We start from the raw sequence: 26,402 nt of genomic DNA, 5'->3' as shown, positions 1-26,402 counted from the left end.
GAAAATCTTTGGAGGGAGCTTAAAATTCGAGTTGCCAGGCGACAACCTCGGAACCTGAATGATTTGGAGGCTGTCTGCAGGGAGGAGTGGGCCAACATCCCTGCCGAAATGTGCACAAACCTTGTCACCAACTATAAAAACCGTTTGACATCTGTGCTGGCCAATAATGGCTTTTCTACAAAATATTAACATGCTGTTTGTCCAGGGGGTCAAATACTTGTTTTTCCTCATCAGATGGTTATCAATTTTTATAAATTCATATGATGTGATTTTCTGGAATTTTCTTTGGGATTCTGTCTTTCACTGTTAGAATGTACATATGATTAAAATTATAGATCGTTGCATTCTTTGTAAGTGGGCAAACCTGCAAAATCAGCAAGGGGTCAAATACTTATTTCCCCCACTGTGTGTGTGTGTGTGTGTGTATATATATATATCACAGATTGGCATTGGTCCAAACTTCATCTGTAAACCTTTATTAAAAGGGAGAGAATGAAAGAAAATGGAGTATGGTATATATTACAGAATCAGAAGGAGCTTTATTGCCAAGTAGTGTTTTACACATACAAAGATTTTGCTTTGGTGTTAAGGTGCTACACGCAGACAGACATCCAGCTGACATAGATAGATGCAGTGGGGGGCATGGACCTTGTTAATGAGGCTAGCTGCAGATGGGTAGAAGCTGTTTTTGTGGCGAGAGGTTTTGGTCCTGATAGACTGCAGCCTCTTGCCAGAGGGGAGTGTCTGAAACAGTTTATGACCGGGATGGGAAGCGTCAGCTACAATCTTTCCTGCTCGCCGCAGAGTCCTTGAGGCGTGCAGGTCCTGAAGTGATGGAAGATTGCAGCCAATCACCTTCTCTGTAGAGCGAATGATATGCTGCAGGCTGCCTTTGTCCCTGGCAGTGGCAGCAGCGTACCAGATGGTGATGAAGGAGGTGAGGATGGACTCAATGACGGCGGTGTAGAAGTGCACCATCATTGTCTTTAGCAGGCTGAACTTCTTCAGCTGCCGCAGGAAGTACATCCTCTGCTGGGCCTTTTTGATGATGGAGGTGATGTTCACCTGGGAGACCTGGGAGATGATGGTGCCACACAGGATGATGGGGGAGGGTGCGGCTGGGCTCTTCCTGTAGTTCACGACCATCTCCACTGTCTTCAGAGCGTTGAGCTCCAGACTGTTCTGGCCGCACCAGGTCACCAGATGGTCGATCTCTCACCTGTAAGCAGACTCATCCCCACCAGAGATGAGCCCAATGAGGGTGGTGTCGTCCGCAAACTTCAGGAGCTTGACGGACTGGTAACTGGAGGTGCAGGTGTTGGTGTACATTTGAGCCTTCCCTCCCATTTAGTCCGGTCTGGTTTCATTATTTGGTCTCCATTTATTAAATAGACATAAGCAGGGCCGAAAGATGTCATTGAGTTAAGACCCATCACAAATAATTAGAACCTGGCCTGGTGCTGTGGTACAGTACATGCCAGGGTAATGTATAAACCTCACTGTAAACTCTAGATTTCAATCACAGATCTGATAAATGTCAAACCTTTTTACTCACGGAATTAGAACTTACATATGCCAAGCTTTTGGTGGGTGTCTGATGTTGCAAGAACCACAATGACCCCAGGACATCACATCACGCATGACAACGTCATAAACTGACATACGTCAGACCACAGCCTCTAACAGCCAAAAAGAATAGCTAGTGCCTCTGAGTGAAAACAAAAATACACCAGCCGAGGCCAGAAGTTCAAACTTGCTAATGTGTGGAGTGCCCCTTTAGTTAATGTGGTGTAAGAATAACAACATTATTATAAGTCATTCTGCAATATTTACTAGATATATAGGCTACATTTGAAGATAAAAGTTAATTAATCCACATCGGCAAATGGGGTATTTGCTAACCTACTTGTGGTTTACTGTATATACTACTGACTTGTGACCCCTAAGTAAATCAATTTCTACTTGTGACCCCTCTCCACAGGTGATCTTCTTAGTGTACACACAAGTTGTGAACAGTTCAACAAAAGAGTGATTTTCTCCTCCACAGATGATTTAATTGGAATGATTTTTACAGCCACAAGAGGCAAAAGTATTCAGTATTTCATAATTACAAACATAATTCAGAGGGGAAAAAAACTCAGTTCTGGTTGTTTTCTTTCTTTGATTGTGTTATGACCCCTCAGATTTACCTTGAAGCCCTTTGGGTCCTGACCTCCTTCAGAACAAAAGTAGCACACAAACATAAAAGACACAATTTGTAAAGTGAAATGAATAGGCCTTTCAAAATGAATAAGGTGAACAATATTGCTGCAGTAGTAACAAAAAAAAGGTCCAATAACAAATAAAGAAAAAGAAAAGACGTTTGAGAATTATTGATATAAAAAAAAGTTAGCACATAAAATATAGGAATGATTTGCTTACCATTCACCTCGACAAGTAGAGAAGAGAGACTCTTGGTTTGTGCAATGTAAAAATCCACACATATCATGCATATTTAAATTATATTTGTAGATGATATGCACAGGAAAAGTACATATGGTCTGGTCATACCGTCCATCAACACGTCTGGGCAGGTTGTGGAATAAATACATACAGTTTATAAGGTATTGACTCACAGGGTTAACTCTTGTGTCCCGTGTTATTACACAGCAATATTTGGGGTGGCGCGCCTGTCGCCCGTGTGTTTTGCTGGTCGGAGGCTTTGCACAGAGATGGCAAGAGAACCCTAGCAGACTGTGGGGCCTGTACGGTTGGGCATTTTCCCGACAACCGTAACGTTAGAGAACCGCAGAGACTCAGAGAGTAGTAAAGAAGCGGAACAACGGAGAAGGTAAAACACAGCTGCTTATGTAACTTAAACCGTTAACGTTACTAACGACTTTCACGTAATGTCAAAAATGAACTCCTGATAAACCTGTCTTCCACCTCTAACTAAACTGTTACACTAGCTTTGTGATGGCGGACAACTAGCAAAGCTGCTAAATAAATTCGCTAGCAAGCCGGCTAGCTGCCAGCAATTGGATAATAGCTAACTTGGCTAAGTTTGTAACGTTAGCTTGCTAAACTAGCTGTGTCTGCCCTTCTGCAAGTTTTACAGCTAAAGATTAAACTGTTGAGTAGACATTACCATCTGGCAAACCAGTTAGCCGTGTACATAACGATAATCAGCTAGTGTGGAGCTAGTTCCTCAAACAAATAACACTAAAATGTGTTTTCACTGTGGCTAAATGGCTAGGTTTTTGCCAGCTTGCTAACAGTTAGCGTGCTGACTTTAGCGTTCGTTGCAGACTAGTGCCAGTAGTTTCATCGCTACATGTCGTTAGCCAGCCTTATTTGACGGATACTGGTCCTGTGTGATATGTATGATGCAAATATAAGCCTAACGTTACCAAACAGTGACTCAGATTTAAGATATCACTATCCGAAGGACAATAGCTGCCTATTAAGTTTCTCTTACTTTGTGTGCTAACGTTAGCATGACAGTAGATTATCCAAAGTTAGCCATTGGTCATTAATGTTAACCATATCAGAGTTTGTGTAATGTGAGATTTGCGCTAATATCACTAAGCTGTTGTTAGCGTATGGCTCACGGAAAGTTTTTTAATGTTACCAATCCGCTAATTCATGATCCAATAATTGATGGTTTTGTTTTCTTAACTTGTCTGTAAGTGAAAAAAAACATTGGTTGTCTCACACTTTTAAAGGCGGGGACAATTGTTGTCTGTACGCTATTTGTTTGGTCATGACTTAAGACACAGGAAACATAGGCCTGTCGTGAGGCACATTGCTACAGCATTGCTATAATATTCACCAGCGCCCCTTTTATATATGCTGGACAAGAATGTATCATTTGCACTGTAACAGTCCCTGACGGCAAACAGAAAATTTTGGGCACAGTTTACATAATAAACTTGGGCTCAGATAATACCTGATGGGAATCTCTATCAGTAAAGGTTAGGCCCTGTTATCTTCCATTCTCCTTCTGTGGATACGCTTGCTCTCTAGGAGAAATAGTCAGAAATGACTTTAATTGTTTCAGTGGCTAATGAAGGTTTTTTATACATTCCGCCCTTTGTATTTCAGGACCATTAGTGCGGGTCCTGCTGTCTCAGCTGTAAACAGTGGTTTGGCATCTCTGTGTGTCACAAAGTGTATACTAATGACACATTGGGAGAGAACTTACAGGAAATTGTCACCTGAGCAGCAACTTTTTCTGTCTGGCTCTGAAATATACTTGTTTGTTTGTTCTCTCTCTCTCTCTCTATCTCTATCTCTATCTCTCACTCACACACACACACACTAACCTTTAAAAACCAAGAAAGCAGCAATGGGGAAAGTTGTAAGAGTTGTAGCCTGCCACTACTGTGTGAAGTTAGTGTGTCATGCCAACATAAACAAAAGTTGTGAAAATTTAACAGCTCCTGATTGTTAATGAGAGAAAGGAGAGCTAGGTTAAATTACCTAGGCTAATTTATGCAGTTATCACACATTTAAGCCTCAAATATACTTTATAGCGGACATGTACATGGGCAGCTGCGGACACCACAGACGCAGACTACTTTTGTTTACACTACTCTCTGGAGTCACAGAAGCCACACTTATGCAGTTGGTTGGTGCACTGGTAGCGTAGTGGGTAGCTGTCACAAAAAAACGGGAGACACGCGGATGTCCGCACAGAGGCTACGTACATGTACACCCTCTGATGATAATTTTTTCCATCACGCGGACCGTAGCGGCCCCTTGTGTACTCATGGATGCGGAAAGTATTACACTCGCTTTAGGGTGCATGATGGTCAGTAGATCACTGCAGTGAAACCCTACATGGTCTAAATAGACAGATCAAAACTGGTGGCAGGTAAAAATGACACATCTCCTGCCTCCTGTTAGAAAATTGAAGTGTTCTTGTGGTTTGTGGTCATTGTAATTCTAAAGATAAGACCAAGACAACAAAACTTCACTGTGTTGAGGCTTAGTCTTGTTTGCTGCTACTGAGGTTATGACTTGTTTTTTTGCCCCGGTTTGATGAGCTGGGGTGTGTGCTTGAAGGGGGACTTCAGTTCTGTCCATGTAAGCAAACACCTGCCCTGGCATCGGGCTCTGCACAGATGTCTTCAGTGTAAGCAACTCTAAAACTGAATGTGGGCCTAAGCATCCATGTTGGTGTGTAAATTGTTGTGCGTGTGAAATTAGAGAACCTTAATACTCCCTGTATGAGCCCAGTTTCTAAGGTCTGTTGTTTCTTCCCTAAAGATGCTTTGGCATTATGCAGACACACAAATGCACCACAAAATAAAAAGTGCATTGTCTAGCAATAGGCAGTGTACCTGCCGTTTTGTAAGCAAATCCACCCCTACACCAGCACTGCTTTCTACAGGCTGACCAGCACATTAGACAGTATAAGCAACCAGTCACACACAATAATACAGGAAAAACTGAAGCAAATGTAACATACAAGTTTATTGTGCAAATTGTATTTTTAGACCCAGAGCTGTACTTTTCTCACCTGGGCATGTGACAATCCTACATATTTAATGTTTATTATCTCTTGGAAATGAGGCAATTGAAATTGGCTCTCAAGGTCAAAGAGTCATTTTAGAAAAACACTGTTTAGATCTCCATATACACTCACCTAAAGGATTATTAGGAACACCTGTTCAATTTCTCATTAATGCAATTATCTAATCAACCAATCACATGGCAGTTGCTTCAATGCATTTAGGGGTGTGGTCCTGGTCAAGACAATCTCCTGAACTCCAAACTGAATGTCAGAATGGGAAAGAAAGGTGATTTAAGCAATTTTGAGCGTGGCATGGTTGTTGGTGCCAGACGGGCCGGTCTGAGTATTTCACAATCTGCTCAGTTACTGGGATTTTCACGCACAACCATTTCTAGGGTTTACAAAGAACGGTGTGAAGAAGGAAAAACATCCAGTATGCGGCAGTCCTGTGGGCGAAAATGCCTTGTTGATGCTAGAGGTCAGAGGAGAATGGGCCGACCGATTCAAACCCAATAGAGCATCTTTGGGATGTGGTGGAACGGGACCTTCGTGCCCTGGATGTGCATCCCACAAATCTCCATCAACTGCAAGATGCTATTCTATCAATATGGGCCAACATTTCTAAAGAATACTTTCAGCACCTTGTTGAATCAATGCCACGTAGAATTAAGGCAGTTCTGAAGGCAAAAGGGGGTCAAACACAGTATTAGTATGGTGTTCCTAATAATCCTTTAGGTGAGTGTATATGTTACTGATTAAAGCAAGGTGCAAGGCCAAGGACCTTTTTATTCAGACAAGGCACGCAATTAATTATTGTTGTCATCTTAGATTAATCTGCAGATTACTTTTGTGTTTAATGGTTTGATAGATAAATTGTAAGGAGATAGTGAAATTTTCCTACCTCAACTGAAACTGTTGCTGCTTTTTCAAAACCCACAGATATTTAGTTTAATAAATAACAACAACATAAAAAATTAAATATTCACATTTTAATCGCCTGTTAGATATTTGTATTGCTTGTATTGAAACCTTTAGGAGGATCAAGTTAGATTCTCCATAGTTTAGGTCAAGTTTAAACCTGGCATGATTTAAGAAAGAGGAAGGCCTGTCCAGTAAGTCACAGAATTGCTATTTCAGGCCCTATACGATATGTAATGCAGCCAAGAGCTGATGAGCAGCTGATAACCTTTCCCAGCTGTCTGATGCAGGGCATGTTAGTGTATTCTCTATATTACTTAATGCATACCTCCTTTTGCAGGGAGTTGTTGGATATGACTAATGTGCTGACAGTGGTTAAGTGTCCCGGAGTATTTCATAGATCAATTTGTCACATACCATCTCGCTACACTGCTGGTTGTCTTTACAAGGCATTTCAGAGGAGGAGACAAATTTTACACTCGCACATTGTGCAAATACCCTTATGACAAATTTTTTTAACGCATATTTTTAAAAATAAGGCTCGATATTAAATTTTGCCCCAGCGTCTGCTAGTCAGTTGGAGTCCACATTCTTGCTTTCAGGCAAATCTAATGACTTCAGTAGGGATGCCCCAAGCTAATCTGCCAGATCGATATTTACAAAATGAACTATATTCAGAAATCACAGCAAGGCACTTACCATTAAGAGAGAACTGTGGTGCAGTCTGTTTTTCCTCAGTCTGAGCTTCTCAATTCTCAAGTATAGTTTACTTATTGGTTTTAATGTGCTTATAGTGCGGAGGTTTTAATTCTTGTAGTGTGGATAATATAATATGATTAGTATATTGGCATCAAATGGAGGAAAAAAACTTGATTAGGACATCCCTAGTCTGCCGCCCACTTGACGTGTTTGTTGATTGCCAGAATATACTGGAGCACCCAGAGGAAATCCAGACTGACCCAGACAGAGCATAAAACCTGATACAGAAAGTGCTAAGGCCAGGAATTGATTAGGTCCTTCTTGTTGGAAGACACCTTGTTAATTACTTAGCCACTATATTTTTCAGTGCTGCTGCATTCTTCATGAGGAATCCCCTGCAAAGTGAATCTTTAACTCAGACTTTCATACTTAATACAAAAAATATTATAATTAAAAAGTAAGTAGAATACGTTATTTTCAAACAAAGTGGCCCTGACATGGCACCATTCGCTCATGTTTTTAGGATTTATTTTTAAATCTGTCAGAAGAAAGAGAAAAGGCAATAGACCGCTATTGGTAGAGTAAGGATGTCAGTGGAACAAGTTTGCTAGGTTGGCCAATGCTGGTAGACAGCAAAGATACAGTAGCTAGGTTAGTGTGCTACACAGTGCTAAGTACAAACCAGGATGTGTACAAACAAGCAATAATAACATGCAGTAGGTATTCAAATTAAAGGTAAGGTGTAAATAGGGCTGTCGCGGTGAAGTAATTTCCACTGCGGCAATATGTTAGGACTCAACAGGTATTATCGCATCTTTCATCAATTAAGTTATTTGGTGCCATATAGCAGAGTAAAGCTTGATTTATACTCCTGCGTGGGGTCTGTGTATGTAGCTACGCCGTAGGCTATGCACGTAGCCAGGCATTTATACTGTCATTCTGCAATTACACCCCCAAACGCTAGTCGACAGTAGCGCTTCAGCGTCCACTGTTTTGACTTTTGTCGGCTAACGTGAATGGGGGTAAAATTGTATACGTGCGGCTGGTGTCGCCTTTTCAAATATTACCGACCAAATGGATCACATTCCAATAGCGAAACGAGTAATTTCGGTCGGGTTGCGACGGTCAAATGAATTGATCCACTGTGTCACAGCCGCCGTTTTGGCCGCTAGTAAGTTACTACAAAGCACGGGGCACTTCCGGTCGACTCGGAGGCATTGCGAGGCTACCCAGCCGACCAATTAAAGTGCTTACAGTCCACGTCGACTCGATGTGTATTTACATTTTTGAGGAGATGCCTTTTGTTGTTTGTCACATGATACCCTTTGTTTTTTTTGTTCTTTAGTTATAGTTACGTCGTGTTATATTTTGTCATTTAATACACTTTTGTCTTGTGTGTTAAGAGATGAAATAAAGATTAAAAAAAGAAAAAAAAACATTTTCAGGCGACGGTTAGCCTTTGCGTAGCCCCCTGGCCTATGCCGTCACCTACGCCATCGATTCACCGCAGAAGTATAAATTACACTTACAAGTGTCTGTTACCTCACTGCACAGCGAGCCGCTAACAGCAGCTTTATGGTCGGAACAAGCTAGCTGCTGGGTGCTAGTCAACAACATATCCAAGCATACTGCTTTTTGTAGTTTGACCGTGTCTTTTTCACACGTATCCCGAGTCATGTACAGCCCATGGCGATCCGTCCTTGAACCGTTACAGAGCTCGTTACGGTTGAGGAACTTCTGAAGCACTCATTTATTAATTTAACAAGCCCTGAAGTGTACAGTATGAACATTGCGGTTGTTGCGGTGATTGCCATCCTCCGCGGTAGGCTTGACCAATAGTATTTAAATTTTGCGGTTATCGTGACAGCCCTAGGTGTAAATAAAAGTTATGGAGTACCAACTTACTGAATAATGTTTGATTCTGGACCTGATTCCTTTTTACTAAGTAACAAAATTGTCAAGTTTGTGTTAATAGAAATGTATGTAGGATTGTTTGACTACTGTCAGTTGTCTGCACTGTTTCAGTTATTACTCAGTAAAAAACACAAATCACTAGTTCCTTTTTGATTGACGACAAAAAAAATTGAGAAGAAACATGGAGTACCACCTCAAATAAACAATTTTGCAATGATTACTCTTGGTAATTTTCTGGGCAGTTCCCAGGTGGGATGCATTTCTCATTGAAATTATACTGACTGGGTTTTGTTCTTCTCAGGATTAGCGTGCCATCCATTTATTTGGAATTTTGCATAGCTAAAAAATCAAATATGCTTTATATCAAGGTATCAAGGGTCACTTATTGTCATTTTACAACACAGTATAGTAGCATATTTCATATAGCATATAAAACCTGTTGACACATGTGTCAATCATTCGAAATAAACAGTACCAGAGGGATCTGCCAGTTTATTCCCAGGCTAATAACTGTTTTCATTATTCATTTGTCATGACTCTTGAGAGTGATGGCAGATGACCGCTGGACTCTGTCCCATTCCCATAACTTATCCCCTTTTTTTTCTGCTTTAGTTGTCGCCTGCTTACTCTGTATGGAGAGCTGTAAAGCAGTGTCAACCTATTCCTCGTTGTTATTTAGCATTTTGTGTCTCTTTAGCTACAGTATGTATTAGAAATCAAAATTATATGGTATCGTCAAGTCATCAAAGTTTCAGCATTTGTTATAGGTTAATTCTAGTAACTTCCTCCTTTTTTATGTAGCTATTTTTCTAAAAGAATAAGGGATTTTTTTAATGATTTGTCTATTTTAACAATGAAAAGCATATTGCTTATTATTTCTGTACATATTTTGTTCCTTGATAAATGTGCGTTTTATGTTGTGCACGGTTCTGGAAGACTTTGAAAGAGGTTTTGACATATAATATAATTGATGTGTTTTTAAAAAACTAATTTATGTTGTGCTCTGAGCTTTTTAAATTACTGATTAACCTAGTGGATCACTAGTGATTTATGGTGGTATGAAAATTTCAGAGTGGCAAAATAGCAGACTTAGCTTTGACTGGCTGCTGACTTGGAAAATGTTTTATCTCCATCTGCCCTGTAGCCTGCACACTGATCAGTTAATTCTGGCACGAACTGTCCCTATCTTTTTAATTGGGTTTCTCCTAAGCTGCTTAAAAGCTGCCTGCTTGAACTCGGAGTCTATGTTGGGTGATTAACAGGCCTATGTGTCAACCTGGTGCTGTGATCATTTAATCATATCAAAAAACACTCGGTCCTAATTGGGGCCTTGGTATAGGAGCAGGATACAGTGGGTGTAGTGACATATGGAGCTCAGACAATTAATAGCACGATTTATCTTGTTGTTTTGTTCTGTTGCTGTGGAGGAGGCTAGCATGTCTGGACTTCAAGAAATGAGAAGACTCCTAAAGAAAACCATATTCAAAGTACATCTTAATTTTGTAGTTTCACCATGTTGTTGAAGCATGATTAAGGATTCTTAAAAACAATTAGGTGCCTTACATAAATATGGATGGATAGACAGATAGATAGATCTAGTTGGATATAGAGATAGATATCATATGATAATGTAGTATTTATATTCATATTGTAATCAGTAGAGTTTGACGAAACACCTAGCTCAAGAGATGAGATTGGGTTCACAAGATCAAGACGAGATATTAACATTATTTTTAAGAAATCTTTAATGCTGAAATATATGAAAATTTAGAGCATTAAACAGTTAATTGCCTGCACTCTGGTGAAATATTTTTATTTATGTAAAGGGAAACACAATATTCAGGTGACGATTCAAAATATTATGGAATATAATGCGGGAAGGCTCTCAGGCAATCTGTATTGCTTTCAGGCTATGTGTTCCCCTGTAGATCCTTTTCACATGTAATATCTCGTGTGTGTGTGTGTGTATATATAACGTCATCATTTAATGAGAGTTCATGATCATTTTTAAGTCTACCTGACCTGCTTTACTGTGCTGTGCATTACGTTATTGCTCTGATGGAAGTATCCCCTTCGGACCGTTTGACCAACACAGTTTGGGACTGCATGTTGCATGTGAAACCGATACCAACCATCAACACTTCTGATCAAGGAGCACTCTCACCACAAATCTACACACACGTTAACTTCAGCCCCTCCGATAAAGTGCAGCTCACAGTCCAAAACAGAGCAAGGTTGCTCTTCAGTTTATATGTTTATAATGCAACTATATCAGTTAGTTACCCACTCAGTCACAACTGTCTGGACTAACAGTGCGAGAGCGGGTTCAGAGTTTTCTGGTTGGTGATCAGTTGGAGTGAGACACTGGTCAATTGTGCAACTGTTGAATGCACCACTAAATTTAATATTTTTGTGTGACCATGAAAAAAGCAAAGCAGCATGTTTTTTACACAATGTCCTCATATTATTGGAGAACACAGCAATTGGTATGTGCAAAACATTTGCGCAATGTTACGGCATCAATGCATACAAATTCATAAATCGGTGTCTCACTCAAATGTCAAACTTTGATATGGCGTTTATTTTTGGTCATAAGTTGTGAGCGTGTAAAACATGCTGCCGAGCAAATTATCATTCCACACGTCACTCCAAATTGTCACTCCACACGCGCAAAAATTAACTTTCGCGCACACATCTACAAAGTACTCAAATTCTCACAAATTCAACAACCGAGAGTTGTACAGGTAGCTGCTAGCGAGCGCCTGGCATGCTCTCAATGGATAACTCTGCTCGCACGTAGTGGATTTCTGCTCGCTCAGCTGATTTCTGCTCGCCCAAGTCTACGTGACTTTTGACAATCTGGGGGCGGAAACCAAGGAGGGCACTGACCCTCTTATGATTGATCACTTTCGACGTGATCACAATCAGAGCCCGTAAATAAGAGAGTTACGACACTCTTTGATCTCGCCGCCACGTGATCACGTGCTCCATGCAGCTCTCAGTAATTCCAACCAATCCCCGCTGTCAACCACTTTGAATGGTTTCAGGTGGGACAGACACCAGCAGCGACTATTTGCAGCAGTTTTCGCATAAATATTAAGGCCTAATGTGTTTTGATTACAATCCTTATACTTACATATGATACCATTTCTTCTGGGGAGTCGGGGAAGCAGTATTATCCGTTTTGTGTTTAATTTTGGAGGGAAGAGGTGTGATGTTACAACACATTTACAGCAGACTATATTTGCAGCACTTTTCGTATAATGTGCATTGATTACTACAGTAACTGTTGTGAGAAATACATTATAAGTTGCTGATTTTTAGGATTTCACTGTAATTAACTTGTGAGAAATTAGCATTGGTCACAGGGTTTTTATTCCTAAGCAAAAGGTTGTCTGATTTACAATAAACATCTGCATGTAGGTGAGAGTTTTAACATAGACCAATCAAGAGACAGAGAAACATCTGATGCCACATACATTTGCATTTCCTTTCTTAGCTCAGGATGAGTTTTTGAGTGTATGCTAATACTCTGCCATTTGTTTATCATTCATCTACCATTTGCTGGCTGTTGTTTGCTTTGTACTTGTAAGGCAACCACTTCCTTTTTGTTGAGGACTGTCAGAAGCAGACCAGGTCATAGGCCCCAGACCAGGACTTGAGGAGACACGAGCATGGTGCTGCTGGAAAGAACAAGAATAAGAAAGATGAAACAGTGTTAATACATGTTATACAAGGTTAATACATTTAAGACATGGATTTTAATATTAATGATGATATACATGGAAAGCCAGTGTTTCCCAAATAATTTCATGAGGTTGAGATTACAGGAGTGAGAGTACACAGATAGGTCCAGTTGTATCTGGACATTGGCATGATTTCGGTTATTTGGTTCTGTGCCCCAGTAAAGAATTTGATATTACCTAACTATAAACTTTTTTTCATGTTATTTCAGTGGACTAAAAGTTGTAAGACACCTTAATAAAATGGTCATATTTAGTACTACTACTTTGTTGCAAATTCTTTGAATTTAATGACCAAATAAATAGCAGAAGAGGGATCAAGTGTGCACACATCCAGGTAAAAAGCCAAATCAATCGCTGCAAGGTAAAAAAGTAAAAAAGTCAGCACACTTTTAGGCTGCAAATAATTCTATGTTAATTCTCAGATTATAAAGTATGCTTTTGTTGGTCATCACTGTTGAGATTTGTTGTAGTTTAGGTGGCAGGCTAGCCCAGTCGTTTGGGTGACCCACACAGTCTATGGGGTGACCACACTGAACCACACATCCCAGAGGAGCAACAGGGAAAACCTTGACTTGTGTCTGCAGTGGTCACTTTATTAGGTACACCTATACAATCTAATGTAATAAATATACCAGCTCAGCCATGATTTCTGCTTTTATGATGCCTGTTTTGGATTTATTTACACAGACATACATAGAAATTCATGTACATGTTTTATCACTGAGGTCATAATTGGTGATGTTGGTGTTGTACTGAGCTGCATTATATTTAGAGGAGTTTCTGATATTCTGGCCCTGTAATGTACATTATGTAAATAGGGAGGACAAAACAAATCCTCATATCAAACACAATGTAGTTCAGTAAAACCGCCTTTAATTTTAACCTCAGTATTAAACATTTAATTAAATTTACACATTTATGCTCATGTGTGTAAATTTAATTAAATAATGGCACAGCTGTTGTATTAAACTGCATTACATTGTAAAGGTGCCCCTATTAAGGTCACTAAGAGCATTCAACACAGTAAGATATGGTATTTGCACTCCACTAACTTACTCTTAAATATACAAGTTTGGCACGTTTCTATGAGGCCTATAAGCAGATACAGCAGCCAGTTTATTAGGTACACCGAGCTAAAACTAATGCAGTCCTGCAATAATCCTACCTTCATGAAGGTTAAAATATTCAGTTTTTGACATACCGTTGATATTTGGATCCTTTGTGGATAATTGGCTTGCTCGCTCCTTAAAGTAAGTCTCCGATGGTTTCATATGTCAGGCTCTTCAACAGAAAAACATATGAAGTCGTTATCCATCTGTTGCAGTTATAACGTTACTTGGTTTTTGTGCTGCTGATCTTATCAGCCGATTCACTGTCCAGTGTTAATGACCGAATTAACGTTAACCAAGGAACAACCTTGCTAGATACAAGCTTGCCATGTTATCTATTTCACATAGCTAACGTTACCGTTCATAGTAACGTTACGTTACTACTACGGCAGCCACTAAGTGCTGCTAACTTCTACTATAATTCTAATAACCGAAGATAAACTTTGAATGCCAATGAATCAACGTACACTTAACTTGACATTTAAAGTAAATGTCGGCAAACTGACAGGGAGTAACGTTAACTTTATGGTAACTTAGCCAGTGAAGTGTTGCTCAGGTTAGCTAGCTGCACACAATCTGATGAAATTAGTTAATATTTTCCAATAAACATGAACTAAAGCCAGCTACATAAAATACCACTATTGACTAAATTCACAAGAGGTCAGTTAATGGGTTAAAATATCTATAAAGGCAGTAATTTCATCAACTTACCAGCGAGCGTAGGTTGGTCGGACACAACAAAAATGAACAGGTTACAATCCTGGAACTTCTTCTTTTGTGTTTATTGGCGGTGGGCAAACCAGTTTAATGGTGCATTACCGCCACCAACTGGACTGGAGTGTGGAACAAGAGATTAAGCAGTAAAATAAATAAAACAGTTTCTTTAAGAAACTTAATTATATAACAATATATCTTGCATGCGGTTTTCCCCAAGAGACCTGACAATGATAAATCATGATGTTTTCAGAACTTTTTTTTTGTCTATGTGTTTTCAGAACTGTCGGCTGCCCCGTGACACGCGTCACTTCCACATTCCACAGTTCTGACAGACGTCAATGGGAGAGTCGTAACTCTCTTATTTAAGGGCACTGGTTGTGATCACATTGAAAGTGACCAATCGTAAGAGGGTCAGTGCCCTCCTTGGTTTCCGCCCCCAAATTGTCAAAAGTCATGTAGACTTGAGCGAGCAGAAATCCACTGCGCGAGCTGAACACCACTCCGCGAGCAGAAGCCCACTACGTGCGAGCAGAGTTATCCTTTGAGAGCATGCCAGGCGCTCGCTTACAGCTACCTGTACAACTCTCGGTTGTTGAATTTTGCGCGAGTACTTTATCGTGCTTGAAGGTCAATTTTTGCGCGTGTGGAGTAACATAATTTGCTCGCGAGCATGTTTTACACGCTCACTGCTTATGACCAAAAAAAACCACCATACTTGGTTGAATTGCTACAGTTTGCAGCCTTGTCCTAAAAATGTACTGTTTTCTGTTTTCAGAGGAACCATGGGACACGGAGTGGGCTGAATCAGAGGGTCTAGCAGCACACACCAGTTGTGAGTATAGATTATTTTTCCAGCATTATGTCAATGTAGAATTATAAATAGGGTAATAATTAAAATATAATATTACATATAAATATTACACTAAATGTGTGTGTGTGTGTGTGGTTTTGAAGGGTTCCCACTGTGGTGTATGACATGGCCACGGCCTTATCTAGAGCAGAGTCTAGCCATAACCACAGAAGAACGTCACAGCTCCATGCCATTGGTGAGTCCAAATACAGTATGCTATAATATTTGGGAGTGGCGGGGTGGCCTCAGGGTCTAGATCCTGTCACTCCCTCAGAGAGCTCACATTGAAGCACTGTGAAGAGGGTTTTCCCTTAAGGATCAATAATATATCGCAGTATTTTATCTGAATAAGAGTGTTGACTTTATGCTGAATATGTCACAATTTCCACTTCCTGTATGTATCTACCATCAGTTTCCTGTGCCAAATTCAAGAGGAGGAGAACCCTGTTTGGAACTGCCATTTATGTAGAGGTCACAGCGGAGGGGGTGTCGTGCCGCACAGCGAAGTCTCACAGCTCCTCCAGTCCTAAATGGGATGAGAGGCTCACTCTGTAAGGAGCTACAATTTGCCTTGTCTGTGTGTATCTCATCAGTCTGTGTGTTACAGCATGTTATTACTTTACCTCAGTTTTTCTCTCATATCTTCTTTTTCCTTATTTAACATCTATGTGCATCATATACTATTAATATCAAAAATTTAGTAGTCGATACCAAAACTAGTAAAATTCCACAATTGTCGATACCATGGTAAAAACAATAAATCCCATGTACTTCAACATACTCCTTTTTAATAAAAACATTTAACCATTACAAAAAACAACTAACAGCTGTGACAGTGTTGAGAGGATGTCCAGGACAGGTGAGAGGTGATTTGATGTCAATATATTCATAAATGAGAAAGCTTTTGAAATTACAACCATGCACTGTGCGTATTTAATTAATAAATTAATAATTTCATTTTCCTAACTTTTCTTTACAAACTCACAGGTGTGAAATGTTTAAGGGGATTACTATCTATATTTGCAGTGGTTTGAGATTTTAGGTTGGAAAAACAAAAAAGTTATTGATGATTGAAATGGATCGTATTGCACTTTGAAGACGGTCCCTAACTTCGCCTATAGTAACAGGCACGTTGGAGGTGATCAAAACTGTGAAACGTATGCCAAAATTATCTTCAACATATCTCAAAACTGGGAGAAATGGAGGCTTTGAAACTGAGCTATTGAAGGTAACAGAAGGTAACACATTCACCCCCATTTCCATACACAATTCTTTTCATCTTGACGAATCGAGGCAGAGCTGTCGCTGCAGCTGCCCTTGACGCTAACTTCCACGTGTTGGATCTTCGGTACTGAGCAAAACAAATATCGACATGTTTTCAGAATTTTGGTATCAACTTGGTACCAAAGTATCTGTTCTCGTGATATCCCTATACACTAAATGAGTATAGGAGGACAACTCATGAATTCCCATTCACTTTATTATTTGAAGGAGATAAAATGAGAGACAGACTCACAGGATTTCTGAAATGACCACAAACATCTGTATTATCAAACAGAACGTTCCTACAGAAAGCCAATGCTGATCTCAAAATGGCCCAAGCTTATAGATAAAGCTAAACTAATAAACTTACACTTACACCAGTGGGTCCCACGTAGTAAGAGTGCGTAGACAAAAAAGTCTTTATTGCTGCGCTAGCAAAGGATGAACCCACTAACAATAGCCTTTTTTTAGCAATAGCAATAGTTTTTTCTTCAGCTAGTTAAAGGAACCAGTTGGGTCACAACTTACGGGGCTGCACCTATACTCATAGGGTCTGGAGTTATACGTAACTGACATTGAGTAGGCTTCTCCCTCTAAGGCTGTCATTGGCAGAATAGTAGCAAATTAGGATGTGGTCTATGCCACTGGGTCCGTCCCGTACCCACAAGCACAAACACACAATTACGAGAAATCAATAACCAGTCCATTTTTTGCCAGTGAGTCACAGTGCAATGGTGTACATCACGGTATCTCGTGTGCACAGATGAGACAGAAACAGTATGATGAAACTGGAAAACAACATTAAATCTACTGCTGTGAGAAGGAGATGACGGATAGACTTTAAATTTTTTATTTTAATGCCTAATACTCAATACTATTAAAATATTTTACTTCAGTACACTTTAAGAACAGCTATAACTGGAACCACTATAGAAAATTGCAGATGAACATCTAATATCCTGGAATTCACATTATAGACACTACATTGACTATCAATGTAACAATTTGGTCGCAGTATAGCACGTTGACCATACATGGTCCAGTCGTAAACTACTCTTGTTGGAACTTTTATGGTAGTTAAGTCTCACACGATTATAAAACACTTGTATTATACTTATCTGTGGGAGTGTAAACACTACTGATCGAGTGCACAGGTGCTAAATACATAACAAATATTTGTAACATTTTGTTTTTCTTTGTATATTACTACAGCTGAAATGACAGCATGTGTCTGTTTTCCTTCTCATGACGTAAATTTGTGTTAAAAGTTGTTTTCAGAATGACATTTGTTGTTTGTGTGTTCCTGCCTCACCTTCTAGGAATGTAACACTGCACACACAGGTGCATTTCAAAGTATGGAGTCACCACACCCTGAAGACGGATGCTCTGCTGGGCAAAGCAACGCTAGACCTATTTCAAGCCTTGGAGCAGCATGACAGAAAATGTATGATTTAAACTACATCAAACATATAGAACGGTGTTGTAATACAATGTGTACAGTTACTACAGTATCAGACAATAGCTGATTCATACTATTTATTTAAACTAGCTGGCATCAGTGTCATGTATTCTAAACCTTTTCTGTCTTTTGCCCTATACATAACCTTATCATCTCAAATTGTGTTGATCAGAATCACCATGACAGCAGGCTTGTTGAGGTTGCCTGATATTCTCTAATGTGAACACTGTCATAATGCCCACACCATTCCTGCTTTGACTCTACAGTGGAGAATGTGAAAGAGGTGCTGAAGCTGAACGTGGAGCAGAAGGGCGCTCTTGTACCCACAGGGGAGCTGACTGTCTACCTAGATGGACTGACTGTCACTGATCAGGAGGAACTGGCACCGCTTACCAATGGCAATGCAGCAAATGGCACCAGTAAGCTTAGTATTTATATGTTACGGGTGGGTGATATTGTATTGATATATGTGTACTGGTGAACGACGATCAACGACGAAGCACATTGAGAGGAAAATGGCACAAAAACTTGCATACAGATCCATGTACTCAGGAAATACTGGTACACTATCACCCAATCCTCGTACAATCAATCACTTACCAGTTGTTTCTTGTTTGAAGTAATTTACTACACTTACCAATCCTTTCCAGAGTTCCAACAGAACGGTGATGCCATCCATGAAAATGGAGACTCGTCTTCTTCTTCCTCAAGGGCTGCCAACAGGTAAATTACCTCAATGAGCCAGCCATTTTGGAGCATTTTATGTTGCATCACATATTTCATGAGGAAGAACATTCTGTCTACTTCACTTTTCCTAAAATGGTAAATGGCCTGGTTAGAATAACCCCTTCAATCTAAGAAGCATGCTTACCCTCAAGTAAAGGAATGCCGGCAGTCTCAGATGTACCTCTGAGACTTCTGTGTCTTGTCTGTCTGTGTTTTGTCTTGCTTTGTCTCAATACTGGCTATTCCCTTCTCCTGATTTAAGTTCTGGTGCCAGTCTCTATTATCTGTCGCGCTGTGAAAGTGCCCTTCAGCGAGGGTAACAGGTTTTTATTGGAAAGCCACAAAGGAAGCACGTCTGCTCATCGGAGACGGGAGGTTGGTGGAAGTGTTTGTGGAGGAGGAGGGGGGGGTGTCTTGGCTCCTCTCAGCAACTGCAATGCAGAAAAGAGCCAGACAGAAACAGGGGTATATTTAATACTTAGTAGTGTTCCCCCTACCTCTTTTCATTTGTGTCTCTCTTTGTCTGTTAACTTGTTGTCCTTTATTGCCTTTAATGCCACTGTTACACTTCAGTGTTTTCTAGCAGTCTTCACTCCATCGCCTCTCTTCTCTATTCTATTCACCTCTTTCAACCTGTGTCTCTCTAGTCATTTTTCTCTTTTGAAATCTGTTTATTCCCTGAGCCTTACTCACCTTGCCTGTGCAGCGATTTCTCTTATAATTTTGTTTTTACTTTGCTTTGCTTTGTCATTTCCTTGCTTCTTTCCCTCCATTCCGGTTAGCTTATGTTTCTACTTCTATTCAGACAGCCAAATAGGGAAACCCTTCGTGTTGACCGAGAGGCAGTGTTAGAGAACTAGCAAGAGACAGCTGGATTTTGAAAGTATTCAACCAAAAAAATCCCACGCCCTCCCTTCAGGCCACCCTCCAAAGCCATTTCCCCAAAACACATTTTCGTGCTCAGTGACTGCACGGGCAGAGTGTGCACATGTGGACACTCTGCTGATATAGCTGGCATCACTGTCTGTGCAGTGTGTTTTACCGGTAATTGTGTATTAAGTTTAGTAAGCAGTAAAATTAATTCCAATACTTGGCATTGACCCTTTCTGTTTCTTTCTTCTTAGTTGCTGGCTTATTGAGCGGACGTTTTTCTTATTGCTAAAGCCTGGACTTGAGTCATATGGCAGATTTTGTATTGGTCTTAGTGTGGGCGCGCATGTGGCACCGACTGAACTCTGCCAGCTCACAAAAGGGCCTCTTTAGCTGTGCCCATTACGTCATAAAGTCGTCATGTTGTGTCCTGTCCTTGCCCCTACAAGACAATAGTCTCAATGTCACAGGAGTCTTTTATCTCCTGCACACACAGTGGAAATAGCTCACATTTAGCTCGCCCTCACTAAGCCTTGTATATCGATTACAAGCCTGTTTTGGGCCAGTAGAAAAACAAAACTTGAGTTTTTTGTTTTTAACTTCTATTGTATGTATTATATAGGTGAATAATGTGTTAGGATTAGTTAAGGAATTGTTGTCTCACCAATTCATATTTTATAAAATGCTTTTGAACTCGTTTTGTGTTTTCTCCTAAAGCTCAGTGAATGGTACAGACTGGGGACCGAGGTCAGGTTTCTGTTCGGCCTCCAATGGTGTAGATGGTCAGGTGCCTTCCAGCTCCTGCAGCCCTGCCCTTAGTCATGTCGTCAATGGAGACGCCACACTCGACTCCACCCCCATCCACCAACCCTCAGACAGTGACACAGAGGGTAGGATGGGTGAGCTTGAATTTTAGTTTGCATTTCACAATGTGTGAATTTGCTACCTTGAAATGTTCCCATGTTTGTCACGATGTGTCTCCAGCCTTTTCAGTGTCACAAAACCCTGAAGTCTCCCAACATGTGTGTTATTCGGGTGTGTCTTTCTCATTTATGCTCATCATTCCCTATGAGTCTCAATGTTGTTGGATATAATTTACTTGGACAACATATTTACTGAATGTATGTACTATATACTAACTATTTAATAAGCTATGGACTCATAAAATGTGTATCATTCCAGCAGGTATTCATCATTTTGCCTGGGGTGGGAACAAGCCAGTTTTAAGTTTAAGCTCTTCATGGTTCACTTGGTCCCACTGAACAGTAGAGAAGATCAGCAGATTCATTTTCATTAAGTGAGGCCTGTAATCTCTGCTGCTGTCAGCAACTCTCTCAAACTCCCTGGAGAGAATAACAGGAAGAATAGGAAAGCAGATTTCAGTATTCTGTGGAGGGTAGGCAGGGCACCAATAGCACATTGACTGCACTGAGCTGAAGTTGATGTGAGAATATTTAATTATTACTAGGGCTGTCAAATGATTAAAATTTTTAATCAAATTAATCAGAATTTTCAGTGGATTAATCATGATTAATCACTATTTGCAATTACACCTGAATCCTAACCATTTTTTTTTTTCTGAAATGCATACCAAAAGATAAATAAAAAGACACAGATACATAATTTTAATATTATGTCTGTTTATTAACACAGCCAAATAATTGTTAATAATTGTTGTTATTCACTGATGTCCAATGGTCTCCTGTCAGGGCGATATGATTTACTTGAGCCAAGACCTCTTTCCTTTTTTCTTTTTCGTTTTGATAGAGCTCGTGGATTTTCGACGGTGGCCTATAGGATGAGTCTTGAGATGCCACTTGCAAAACATCAATGAAACCTGAGTCTTCTACAATACTAACGGGTCTAAAATCCTTTGCAATCCATTTTGCTATTTTGTTGGTCAAATTATCTGAGGTTGATTTTGTTAATGGCCCGCGCAAATTCAGCGTGGTCTGGCGTGAACCACTTGCTGAACCTGACGACCCAGCAAACGCATGTTTGGCGTTGACATGGTACATGGTTGAACAGCTCCGGTGAAATTGAAACTCCTTGTTACAAATCTTGCAAATAACCTTGTACTTGTTAACTGTACCATCATCATTCTTTTTATATTTGAATCCGTCAATAGGCCCACTTTGCTCACCTTGCTCCATCTCGCCTCTAGCTCCCGTCCCAACCACTTTCCTGACCTGAATAATTTGTCACAATGCGCATGCGTGAAATGCGTTAAAAAAATTGACGTAATTAACGACAAATAACGAATTAACGTCGTTAACGCGCTATTTTTGACAGCCCTAATTATTACTTAATATTAACTTATTACTTAAGTTAGTCACTTAAAAAATCCAGTTAAAATTAATTTTCCTCAAATAAATAAAAATCCTGCCCATGTGCCGTAAACATAAGTATTGGCATTCGTGGTTCCTCCACTGAGTGACAAGCTCACAGGTGACTCCAGAATTGTTTTACCAATGTTACTCTTGCATTTCTATAAGGCACACATAACTTCTCAAATGGTTTGGTGCCATGATATACAGTGAGGGGAAAAGTGATTTGATCCCCTGCAAATTTTGTACATTTACCCACTGACAAAGAAATACTTATTATGGTCTATTTATAATAGGTCTATAATTTCAATGGTAGGTTTATTTGAACAGTGAGAGACAGAATAACAACAAAGAAATACAGAAAAATTCATAAATTAATTTGCATTTTAATAAGTCAGATTTCTTGCTCCCAGGAGTCTTTTTATACAGGTAACAAGGTGAGATTAGGAGCACACTCTTAAAGGGAGGGCTCCTAATCTCAGCTTGTTACCTGTATAAAAGACACCTGTCCACAGAAGCAATCAATCAATCGGATTCCAAACTCTCCACCATGACCATGACCAAGACCAAAGAGAAGAAAACAATTGGTAACACACTACCCCGTGAAGGACTGAAATCAAGGTCCCCCTGCTCGAGAAAACACATCTACAGGCCCGTCTGAAGTTTGCCAGTGAACATCTGAATGATTCAGAGGAGAACTGGGTGAAAGTGTTGTGGTCAGATGAGACCAAAATTCAGCTCTTTGGCATCAACTCAACTTGGGCGTGTCATTTTCAATTTCTTAAATTCCTTTTGCCAGTGGTTAACATTCACAGAGACACGTGCTGATCGCCCAGTTACTGTAAGTTAATGCATATATAAATATATGTAGATGATCCTGAGAAAGGGGTTCCCACGCAGCGAATGGCCACAGGCTGGATTCAAACCTGGGCCACTGCAGTAATGTTTCAGCCTTGTACATGAGGCGTACTCTATCAACTGAGCTAACTGCGCCCCAGTCAGTCTGTTAAAAGGCAATTCTCTTCCTGAGACATCACTGATATCAAGTCACAGATGGAGGAAGTGTTTAGACGATGCAGGTGAACAACACCCTTGTCTTTCTCTGATTTGCCTGTAGTCAATGGGGAGTCCTGTGATGCTGCGCTCGAGCCATCGTCTGCCACAACAGGTGATGTGCTGCCCCCTGCAGATAACGAGGACTGCTGTCAAGATACGACCCTTCCAGACTCTGACACAGCACCAAATTGCACATCTCAACCCCTGCCAACCTCCACGCAGGCTCCAGCCTCCTCTTCTGCTGCTAAGCCTACTGATGGCGCTGCTTCCTCCACATTCACCTCCCCATCACAGGGGGCCACCACCATCACAACCTCCTCGTCATCGTCCTCTTCCTCCCCAGCACTGGCAGAAGCAAATGCTTCAGGAGGTGGTGGTAGCAGTGGTAACAACGCAACTGTAACGACAGAAGGGGCCAAGCCCAGGCAGCAGGCCCCCAATGCAGGAGCCTCAGATCCTCTACCACCTGGGTAAAAACCCCGACTTCCTGACCTGAACACTTAAACACTTAATCACTTTAAACAAAGAAGCTATTGTTTTTGATTATTTAAAAACTAAATATTGTGTATTATGCCAGTAAATAAGAGGGTGCAGCCTTAAAGTGATAGTCCAGCAAAATCTACCTCTTGGGTATCCAGTACGTAAACACACTCATATTTCACAATCATGTAACTACATTGGATATTTTCTGACATTTTATTTCTGTACATATCTGTCCTCTTGCACAACTTTATGATGCTTTTTGTTTGCCTGTTTTTTTTCTTTTGTTAAATTGTTGTGTCTTTAAGGTGGGAGCAGAGAAAGGACCCCCATGGGAGAACCTACTATGTAGACCACAACACCAGGACTACTACATGGGAAAGACCACAGCCACTACCACCAGGGTGAACATCTCACTTTTGCTTACTTCTTGTCTTCAGCCCTTTTCAGAGATGGAAGCTGCAACTTTATCATTTTCATCTGTCTGGTTTAGCAGCGGCTTTTTGGCTTTTATACATAATTCTCCATACCACTCTTTACAACTGATGGCTTTCAACCATATCTCCATAGATTAAGACATATCAGAGTCCTTATACGCAAGTCCTGCCACTCGGCAGCCATCTTGGTAATGTCTCCAGGCAGTTATTTTGGACTAATAAGACCGGGCTCATATCTGAATGAATAGGGAGAGAGCCATAACTGCACTTTCACTGGTCACTGGGACATAAAAACTGCATGTATAGAATCAGCAGTAAAATCTGATTAAAATGACTAAGAAAATTTATGACTTTGCCCCACAATAAGGTTTTATGTTTTTTTCCCACCGATTATACTTCTACTACGCATATGCGGTAGTAGTGACGCATGCGTAGTAGACCCTTATGTCAAAGGAACCACATGATTGGCTGAAATATGTTTCTGATTAGCTTTCTAGTGAGATAATCATCACTGGCATTACAGGCTTTCCCTATAGAGTTGTATTGAGGATTCTTCAAGTGGCATCTGTCCTCTATAAAACAGGGGTTGACAATAACAGTGGGCCAGTGGCCAGTAAAAAGTAACGTCGGGACAGTTGAACTAGCAACTCACCGGCCCGATCGGGCGAACTGTCAATCAGGATAGAGGCCACTTGTGTCCGTTGCTCTGTGAACACTTTTTTTTTTATTAAATGGATGTCAGCAGGAAAGGGAGCATGTCATGTTTGAGTCTGTTAGTATGTTTTGTTTTAAAAGTAAATTGTTAACTATTACCTTTTTATTTTTTATAATACTAACTGTGATTACATTTTAGTTTAGTTTTTTTTATATCCAGGTGGTAGTAGTAACAGTATAACATAACTTATAAGTCTTTGGTTTTGTTATAACACTGATAAATAGCTTTTGGAGGGAGGGCCAGTAAAAATTGTCTTGGGGCCAGTAAGTTTCAAACCCACTGGCCCGGTGGGGCCAGTTGCAAAAAAGTTTAATGTTGAGCCCTGTCTGGACATATTGAAGCAACTGATGAAGTGTCGTGAAATATGAAAATAATAAGAGGCCTGTGAAGTTTTGTTTTCTCCGCCAATTCGGTTATTTTCTACATCAAGACACCTCAGGCTGTATTATTCCATTCATGCCAGGTCTACTTGGAGAAAACAAAGGTGTAGGATGTGGTAATCTGTTTAAGTTTAACCTGTGATTAGGTCAGTTTCACTGACAGTTAATGTCTGGTAACACATCGTCAGACACATGTATTGTTTCCATGATTGGTTGTTGATCATTTACACTTACAGAACTTTAATGAATTGTGTTCAGTTGTAGCGTAAGTAGTTTCCTCAGGCTGCCTATTGCCTTTACATCAGTTTGAGGTATCAATGATAAAATAATCTTTTATTTAAATTTCATTCTGCAAAGTTGTGAATTGTACCTTGGACATGTCTGTTTGCTTATTGTACTGTCCATCTCCTTCACTGTGCCAGTTGGGAGCGCCGAGTGGATGACCGGGGAAGGATCTATTATGTGGATCACAATACTCGCACCACCACATGGCAGCGTCCTACCATGGAATCGGTCCGCAATTTTGAGCAGTGGCAAAGCCAACGCAGCCAGCTGCAGGGAGCTATGCACCAGTTTAACCAGAGATACCTCTACTCTGTAAGACACTTCCCACCCACACCCTTCCCCCATCCTCTTGTTCCCTCAAAACATATTGTTACACCTGTAAAAAGCACGCTTTGCAGATTCAGTTCTCCTGCCTAATGATTCAGTTTAACGCTCTTACGTACTGTGCAATACCCCTTGCATGACACTGTACATGCTGACTCCACATACTAATAATTGCGCCATGAGAAAATTCAATGTTCGAAAGAGAGGCCATATTAGTAGATGCAAAAAACAACACGTGTCCTGTGTTTCCTATTAATGTATCTTTTTCAAGGCGAAGTTAGGTTCCCCTGTACCGAGGAAGGTCCACATGGACTGAAACACTCTTTTCACTTAACGCTCTTAGCAATTACAAATCCCCTGTGAATTTGTGCATTAAGCTGCAGTCTTTTGATCTTACAGTCAGTGCACCCTGTGCATTATTAAGTCACCTGACCACACTGGATCTATCCAGCTTTTAGCTTTTATCACATTTTTAAAGCGTGCATTATGCTCAAACAATTCCCTAACAACACTTATCTAGTACTACAGAAAACAAAGAAAACCTATGTAGCTCCGACTGCAACCTTTTTTTAAAATCTTAAAATTTGTGAAGATACTTTAGCTTCTCTTTTCTTTTCTGTTCTTCCTTTT

At 40.3% G+C, this 26,402-nt stretch overlaps 1 protein-coding gene and 1 long non-coding RNA gene across 5 annotated transcripts in view; one reads left to right on the top strand and one right to left on the bottom strand.

Moving 5' to 3' along the window:
* Positions 1-2,645: 2,645 nt before the first annotated feature.
* Positions 2,646-26,402, top strand: part of LOC123979374 (NEDD4-like E3 ubiquitin-protein ligase WWP1) — a 37,913-nt gene continuing 14,156 nt past the window's right edge. The window contains exons 1-11 of one of the 4 annotated variants that reach the window (XM_046063302.1): positions 2,646-2,830; positions 15,376-15,432; positions 15,555-15,646; positions 15,863-16,001; positions 18,033-18,157; positions 18,439-18,591; positions 18,823-18,895; positions 20,486-20,658; positions 23,213-23,621; positions 23,940-24,035; positions 25,586-25,760. In XM_046063302.1, coding sequence (XP_045919258.1) covers positions 15,577-15,646; positions 15,863-16,001; positions 18,033-18,157; positions 18,439-18,591; positions 18,823-18,895; positions 20,486-20,658; positions 23,213-23,621; positions 23,940-24,035; positions 25,586-25,760 — 1,413 coding nt within the window. In that variant the 5' untranslated portion in view covers positions 2,646-2,830; positions 15,376-15,432; positions 15,555-15,576. Of the gene's footprint in view, positions 2,831-13,354; positions 13,374-15,208; positions 15,228-15,375; positions 15,433-15,554; positions 15,647-15,862; positions 16,002-18,032; positions 18,158-18,438; positions 18,592-18,822; positions 18,896-20,485; positions 20,668-23,212; positions 23,622-23,939; positions 24,036-25,585; positions 25,761-26,402 lie in introns of those variants that run through there. The other 3 variants (XM_046063283.1, XM_046063291.1, XM_046063295.1) reach the window with 3 other exon arrangements.
* LOC123979460 lies at positions 12,621-14,801 on the bottom strand. Its single transcript, XR_006827229.1, has 3 exons — positions 14,595-14,801; positions 13,976-14,055; positions 12,621-12,711 (listed from the first exon to the last, which is right to left on the bottom strand). It is a non-coding gene; the product is annotated as an uncharacterized LOC123979460 (long non-coding RNA).

This window comes from Micropterus dolomieu, linkage group LG01, assembly GCF_021292245.1.
Source record: "Micropterus dolomieu isolate WLL.071019.BEF.003 ecotype Adirondacks linkage group LG01, ASM2129224v1, whole genome shotgun sequence".
Classification (NCBI taxonomy): Eukaryota; Metazoa; Chordata; class Actinopteri; order Centrarchiformes; family Centrarchidae; genus Micropterus; species Micropterus dolomieu.
Note: the sequence above shows the minus strand (reverse complement) of the source record. Positions and strands in the feature narration are given on the sequence as shown.